Source organism: Centruroides sculpturatus, unplaced genomic scaffold (genome assembly GCF_000671375.1).
Source record: "Centruroides sculpturatus isolate CEXI.00-Female unplaced genomic scaffold, Cexi_2.0 scaffold2897, whole genome shotgun sequence".
NCBI classification, from domain to species: Eukaryota; Metazoa; Arthropoda; class Arachnida; order Scorpiones; family Buthidae; genus Centruroides; species Centruroides sculpturatus.
In genome coordinates, this window is record NW_019387109.1 from 6,627 (window position 1) to 14,351 (window position 7,725).

Here is a 7,725-nt window from a genome sequence, read left to right on the forward strand (position 1 = left end):
TTTGTATTTTAAATATTTTTTTGTGTTTTTATATTTTAATGAATTTTTTTTTTCTTATTTTTCTTGAACATTTTAAAATAAAGATAAGAATAAAAATGAAACAATCACAAGAAAAATAAATTTCAGTATAAATAAATGAAGAAAATTAAATACGAAATCTGTGAAATTCTTCTGTTTTCTGTAAAAATAAAATAAAAATAATAAAGATTTTTTCTAAAATATTCTATTATTTACATCATTTTAATATAAATAAGTTTATTTTATTATAAGATAAAAATGTGTGCAATATAAACCGAATTATATTATGGTAAAGCACTGGCATATCTATCAATACTATAAAACTAACGAAGCTTATGCTTCACGGTTTCTCATCCCAGATGGCCTCGAATCATATACATTTTCGATATTCTGTTGCTTGGACTGGTATAAGAACCCGTTCATTGCTGGTTTGGAGAGGTCCCATTACAGTGAAAGTTGCAGGATATCGGAAATGTAAGGAGGCATTGACTCTGAGCAATTTAGCGATAGTGCGACATGTGATTTATAATCTATCCAATTATAGTATTGTCAATTCATATTCAAATTACATAAAGTTACTAAATAATTTTTCTCTACATACATTTATGTTATTGCTTTTGCAGTTTCACGACAGTACAACCTTACAAAAATATTGTCTTAGAGGGAAACATTGAAACACATATTATTTAGATCAGCTATCCAACAAATTAACTGAAATTGTATTCTTTAAACACTACTTTGAATTTATACTATTCACATTTGGATAAAATCACAAAACACTAGTAGATAGTCGTTAATTCGAATCGAATGTACAAACAAATTAACTGAAATACAGAAATTTAATCAATATTTTGGAGTAATATGTACGATATTATCTAAATTAGAAGTATGTTAACATAACTGTCGAGTTTCATAGCAATTTGTCGAATGGCCTTTTGTGTGCCTATCAAATAAACACATTCATTTATATATACATATAAGTTAAAGATACATACCAAAAGAAGAATCGGAAAAATTTCTTTAATTTAGAGAACTTTTCCTTTTTCGGTGCATGGTCCATTAATTGATTAACATGCACATCAGATGTAGTATTCTCAATTATCCTATTTTATCAAAATGAAATATAAATAAATAAGAAACTTTTGATGACATACATTTATTATTTTTATATAAGATTAAAACAGTAAAATAGAATTGAACGTTTCAATGGAGGAACGAATCGATTTTTCTCCATGAGTGAAAATGTTATGTATCAAACTTTATTAGACAACGAACGTTATTTACATACATCCTTTCAGACAGAGATATTCAGTAAACTAAGGATTTATGTTACATTGACTTGATGTTTTTTTCAATGAAAGAACACAACATGAGCTGATACTACCTTTTTCCTCAAAGTTCTGTCAATTTCATTTACGTAACACCTTCATCTATGGTAATAATGTTAATAGTAATGTAAAATCTTACTATAATACAATGCCGTTTAAAGTGTTTTGGAAGTTGGACATTAATATATGCTGTCTGATGTAGGACCACAGAAGTTGTACAGCTTGCCCTGGATTCTTTGGAACAGGGCAGAGGTAATACAAATACAGAATGTATTAATCCATATAACTTGCAAGAACCAAATGAAAATGCGTCTTACAACTTAGCAGTTTAAAAGGATTCTATCGCAGACAAATCTAGTTTTACTATTTGCAAATTCATGTAATTGCCTATGATAAGGGCAATGATATATTGTTCACGTGAGCAGAGAATTGTGGAGGTACAAAGGATGAAAATTCTATGCTAACTGCTAATGATCCTACCATCACAGATACATAAAATTTAATAATAGAGTTTTGTGCATCATACATTACAAGAATTTTCAGGTTATTCGTCTCCTTCAGTATCTGTTAGCAAAAGATTATCTAAAAACTACAGATCATAAATTACCGAAGATAGGTCAGAACTATCTACATTCAAACAAACTTACAATAAATAAAAAAAGTTCTGTGAAAATATAAAAATCCTTCAACTTTAATGAATATTAAATACAGTAGAACCTCGATTATCCGGACTAATTGGGGATGAAGGTAGTCCGGATAAGGAAAAATCCGGATAATCGAAACAAATACTTTGTCTTTTAATGATAATACAACACGTTTTCTTTTCGATGACATATCGGTAATATTAAAAATAAATACTGTATTTAAATCGTGATCAAATTTTCAAGAAACAAACGTTCGTATTGAATTTGGACTACTACTGACCAACGCTAACAGACTACCTATTGTTTAAAAGGCCCTCTGGTGGCGCAAGAAGACGGATTTTATAAAATAAAAAGCAGTTGAAACTGCATTTTTATGAATAAAAATTTGACAAACTATTTATCGTTTTATGACGAGTAAAATTTTTTCATCGCGGTCTCGGCTTTTAAGTAATGCATTAACCTTCGAGGCGCGAGGCCCTTCGGACCGCCAGGCATAGGCGGTGGCCCACGTTGCCCATACCTTACGCCGCCCTTGGTTATAGAAATGATGTAATTTGAGTATAAAATTATTTATAAATACGTATGTCAAGTTATATTTTTATTATGACGCAAAATATATTTAAGAGTTTACGACCACTGTGCCGGGTGAGACGTTGTTGAAACAAAAAATGTTATGCATTCCATCACGTACATAAACAGTGTCGTAATTCGCCAGATGCAAATCAGCAAATTCGTAAAATTTTTGTTTATTTTGAACAATCCGGATAATCGAAAATCCGGATAATAGAGGTCCGGATAATCGAGGTTCTACTGTACTTAAATTCACCGAACGTAATATTGTATTAATTTAATGTTTCAATCTTTCTTTTCAATTTTAACATAAATAAATTCTAAATTAAAAAATAATGATCATTGTGAAAATCGAATTTATCATCAATGAAGAACTTGCTCATTATCATTAAAGTATAAAAGAAATAGTAAAATATAATTATGATTACATTTTTCATTTTATTATTATTCTTTAACTACATAAAATTTTCACAATGAAATGTTAATTTTATTGTGAAAAAAATGAATAAAATTTTTTATTTAATGTTAGTGAATATATAAAGATTAAATATTAATTTTTGTAATAAATCATGCCTTTATATTTTACTAAAATATATTAAAATTGTTTCATTTCCATAATACAAAAACAATGCAGAATATGAGATAAAAATATGTATTAAATAAATATAAAAATCTTACCTATCAGAATCCTCAATAGTAACTTCCAGCTGAACTTTTTCATCACAATACACTGGATTATTCTCGCATTCATCAGAACAAATATAAACGTCTTTTTCTATAATCTGTCGCGAGTTACAATCGTTGTCGTTAAAACAATCCTCACTAAGATCGAGAACAATATCCGAATAACCCGTTTCTTCGTATCCTTCCATGTCCCAACTCAAAAAATCTCCTCGATCATCATTACTAGTTTGTAATTTCATACAAAGAGCAGGAGCATGAAATTTTTCCTCACACAATAACTCTATATTTCTGGAAACAACAATAGAAAATAAAATTAAATTCGTATTAAATACGTGTATACGTATGATTTTTATATTTAATCTTACCTGTTAAGACAATCGTTGACAGCTTTCAACTCAACTTTCTGAGCACTCGATACATGATGATTTTCATACTCATGAAAACGAAAGTAAACATTTTCTTTATAATCCTGATACGAATTGAAATCGCTATATCCGAAATATTCCTCAGAAAGACCGAGAACAATTTCCATATAATTTGTTTCTCGGTAACTTTCCAAATCCCAACTCAAGAAATCATCATCATCTCGATTATCATAATCTGTTGGTCTGAGGTTGGGAGGATTAAGTTGCTCCTCACACAAATACTTTGGATTTCTAGAAACGACAAGAGAAAATTAGATAAAATACGCATTGCATAACTATATATGTAAGATTTTTATATTTAATCTTACTTGTTGTGAGAATCGTTGTCAGTTTGCAGCTCAACTTTCTGAGCAAGCGACATACGATGATTTTCATATTCATCGCAACGAAAGTAAACATCTTTCTTATCAACATGTTGCAAATTAGAGTCTCCATAACTGAAATAATCCTCAGCAAGATCGATAACAATTTTCATATAATTCGTATCTTGATAACTTTCAAAATCCCAACTTAAGGAATCATCATCATCATCATCATAATTAGTTGAGAATTTTATACTGAAGTCGGGAGGATCAAATCGCTCCTCAGACAACACCAACTCTAAATCTCTATCCACATCTACAATATTTATAACTTTCTCCATTTCGAAATCTGAGAAAAAAACAATTCGTGAATTATTTGGGTCTAATCATCAGGGGTAAATCAAGCGAATATTTTTTACAGATTTATGCTCATTATTATATACTTTGGCTATCGTAATAATATATGTTCTAAACATAATGTAATTCTAAACATAATAATATATGTTCTTAAAATATGGAAATATGCCTTAAAATTAATTTTTTTTCTAGTTCTTTGCTGTTAATTAAGTTTAAGAACCTTATGATTACCTAATGAAAAATTTTTTAATCGTAATTCTATTATTATAAAAATATTTGTTATGTATATTCTGTAGTCTGTCAAAATATTACTTACATTTATTTTTAATGCAATTTTCTTTAAGAAATTAACCACAAACTTTCGAATACGTCTTTTGCCTTCGAAAAAAACCACTCAACAAAGAAACTGTAACAATCGCAAAACTATTGTTTCTTGTATTGTTGCATTTCCGCGTGACGTTTAAGCTGTCGTAGTAAAAATACGTGAAATTATTAAAATATCCGATGCGTATTTATTTGTTTCAACGATCTTTATTAGAAAATAATTTCTGAACCTTAATTGCTGCTCATAATACAAAAGTAACATTTATAAACTGTGCATAAATATACTATTAATGCATAAGCATACGTTTTATATCTATAAATAAGCTGGTTTTTTTTTATTTCTTTTGCATCAGTTTAAAAAAATGTTCAATTTAAAATTCAAATAGAATTTATAACAAAAATTTTAATCTGTAAACTTATTTTATAGCAATATTTTGCTAATTATTCAAATTAAATATAATGCTTAATATTAATTAAAAAGAAATTTTAACAAATTTGAAAGTAAAGTCAGTGTTTTTATTGGAATGCCTGGCAACGTGACAACATGGCACGAGCAAACACCTCCATATTGGAATTTGTAAGCATCTTTTATCAAAATAAATTTAGATTAATACAAAGTAAAAATGATAATAATAATGAGACATTTTTGTTCACTGTTACTATTGTTACGATAAAGCTTAAAAGAACTTCTATAAAAACGACTACCTTCCATACACATACCTTCCATTTTCAAGAGTGATCTATTATTTACTACTAACAACACAGTTAATGTTATTGAATTGGATTTATTTAAATATTTATAAATCTACGTCAAATAATGTATTTAATTACAACGTACGCGATAAAATAATATTACATGCTAACGGATCTAATACGATTTTTATGATTATTTCGTAAAATCGTTAAATAAAATTATGGTTACTGAATAACAGTGGCGTGCGGTGACATATGATAACAGGGAAGCAATGTTTTCATAAAAGTTTCAAACAAATACTGGAAATGAAAAAATTAAAAAGTTTATTTATTTTAATTCTGAAATATATAATTACAAATATATAATTTAATACATAATTTAATTTTATAATTAAACATGATACAAAAATATTATTATATAAGAAACTTGTTCTTATTATTTTCTATAAACTAACTCTATTCGGGAATTTTTTTTCGCGAAGTCATTAGTTACTTTATCATAAAAATCTCTTGTCATCGATTCAATCAAATTATTTCAAAGATCTTCTTCTATTGAAACAATTTTTCTATCTAGTGTTTTTTTTTTTTTTTTTTTTTTTTTNTACAAAGAGCAGGAGCATGAAATTTTTCCTCACACAATAACTCTATATTTCTGGAAACAACAATAGAAAATAAAATTAAATTCGTATTAAATACGTGTATACGTATGATTTTTATATTTAATCTTACCTGTTAAGACAATCGTTGACAGCTTTCAACTCAACTTTCTGAGCACTCGATACATGATGATTTTCATACTCATGAAAACGAAAGTAAACATTTTCTTTATAATCCTGATACGAATTGAAATCGCTATATCCGAAATATTCCTCAGAAAGACCGAGAACAATTTCCATATAATCTGTTTCTCGGTAACTTTCCAAATCCCAACTCAAGAAATCATCATCATCTCGATTATCATAATCTGTTGGTCTGAGGTTGGGAGGATTAAGTTGCTCCTCACACAAATACTTTGGATTTCTAGAAACGACAAGAGAAAATTAGATAAAATACGCATTGCATAACTATATATGTAAGATTTTTATATTTAATCTTACTTGTTGTGAGAATCGTTGTCAGTTTGCAGCTCAACTTTCTGAGCAAGCGACATACGATGATTTTCATATTCATCGCAACGAAAGTAAACATCTTTCTTATCAACATGTTGCAAATTAGAGTCTCCATAACTGAAATAATCCTCAGCAAGATCGATAACAATTTTCATATAATTCGTATCTTGATAACTTTCAAAATCCCAACTTAAGGAATCATCATCATCATCATCATAATTAGTTGAGAATTTTATACTGAAGTCGGGAGGATCAAATCGCTCCTCAGACAACACCAACTCTAAATCTCTATCCACATCTACAATATTTATAACTTTCTCCATTTCGAAATCTGAGAAAAAAACAATTCGTGAATTATTTGTGTCTACATGTCAGGGAATGATCAAAGGAATATTTTCACAGATTTATGCTCATTATTATATACTTTGGCTATCGTAATAATATATGTTCTAAACATAATGTAATTCTAAACATAATAATATATGTTCTTAAAATATGGAAATATGCCTTAAAATTAATTTTTTTTCTAGTTCTTTGCTGTTAATTAAGTTTAAGAACCTTATGATTACCTAATGAAAAATTTTTTAATCGTAATTCTATTATTATAAAAATATTTGTTATGTATATTCTGTAGTCTGTCAAAATATTACTTACATTTATTTTTAATGCAATTTTCTTTAAGAAATTAACCACAAACTTTCGAATACGTCTTTTGCCTTCGAAAAAAACCACTCAACAAAGAAACTGTAACAATCGCAAAACTATTGTTTCTTGTATTGTTGCATTTCCGCGTGACGTTTAAGCTGTCGTAGTAAAAATACGTGAAATTATTAAAATATCCGATGCGTATTTATTTGTTTCAACGATCTTTATTAGAAAATAATTTCTGAACCTTAATTGCTGCTCATAATACAAAAGTAACATTTATAAACTGTGCATAAATATACTATTAATGCATAAGCATACGTTTTATATCTATAAATAAGCTGGTTTTTTTTTATTTCTTTTGCATCAGTTTAAAAAAATGTTCAATTTAAAATTCAAATAGAATTTATAACAAAAATTTTAATCTGTAAACTTATTTTATAGCAATATTTTGCTAATTATTCAAATTAAATATAATGCTTAATATTAATTAAAAAGAAATTTTAACAAATTTGAAAGTAAAGTCAGTGTTTTTATTGGAATGCCTGGCAACGTGACAACATGGCACGAGCAAACACCTCCATATTGGAATTTGTAAGCATCTTTTATCAAAATAAATTTAGATT

At 27.7% G+C, this 7,725-nt stretch overlaps 1 protein-coding gene across 1 annotated transcript; it reads right to left on the minus strand.

Moving 5' to 3' along the window:
• Window positions 1-138: 138 nt before the first annotated feature.
• Window positions 139-6,777, minus strand: LOC111616167 (protein PFC0760c-like). Its single transcript, XM_023357589.1, has 8 exons — window positions 6,443-6,777; window positions 6,075-6,365; window positions 5,951-5,997; window positions 3,978-4,320; window positions 3,610-3,900; window positions 3,239-3,532; window positions 1,014-1,121; window positions 139-178 (listed from the first exon to the last, which is right to left on the minus strand). Coding segments are annotated over exons 1-8 (1,710 nt in total). The 3' UTR covers window positions 139-177.
• Window positions 6,778-7,725: the final 948 nt, after the last annotated feature.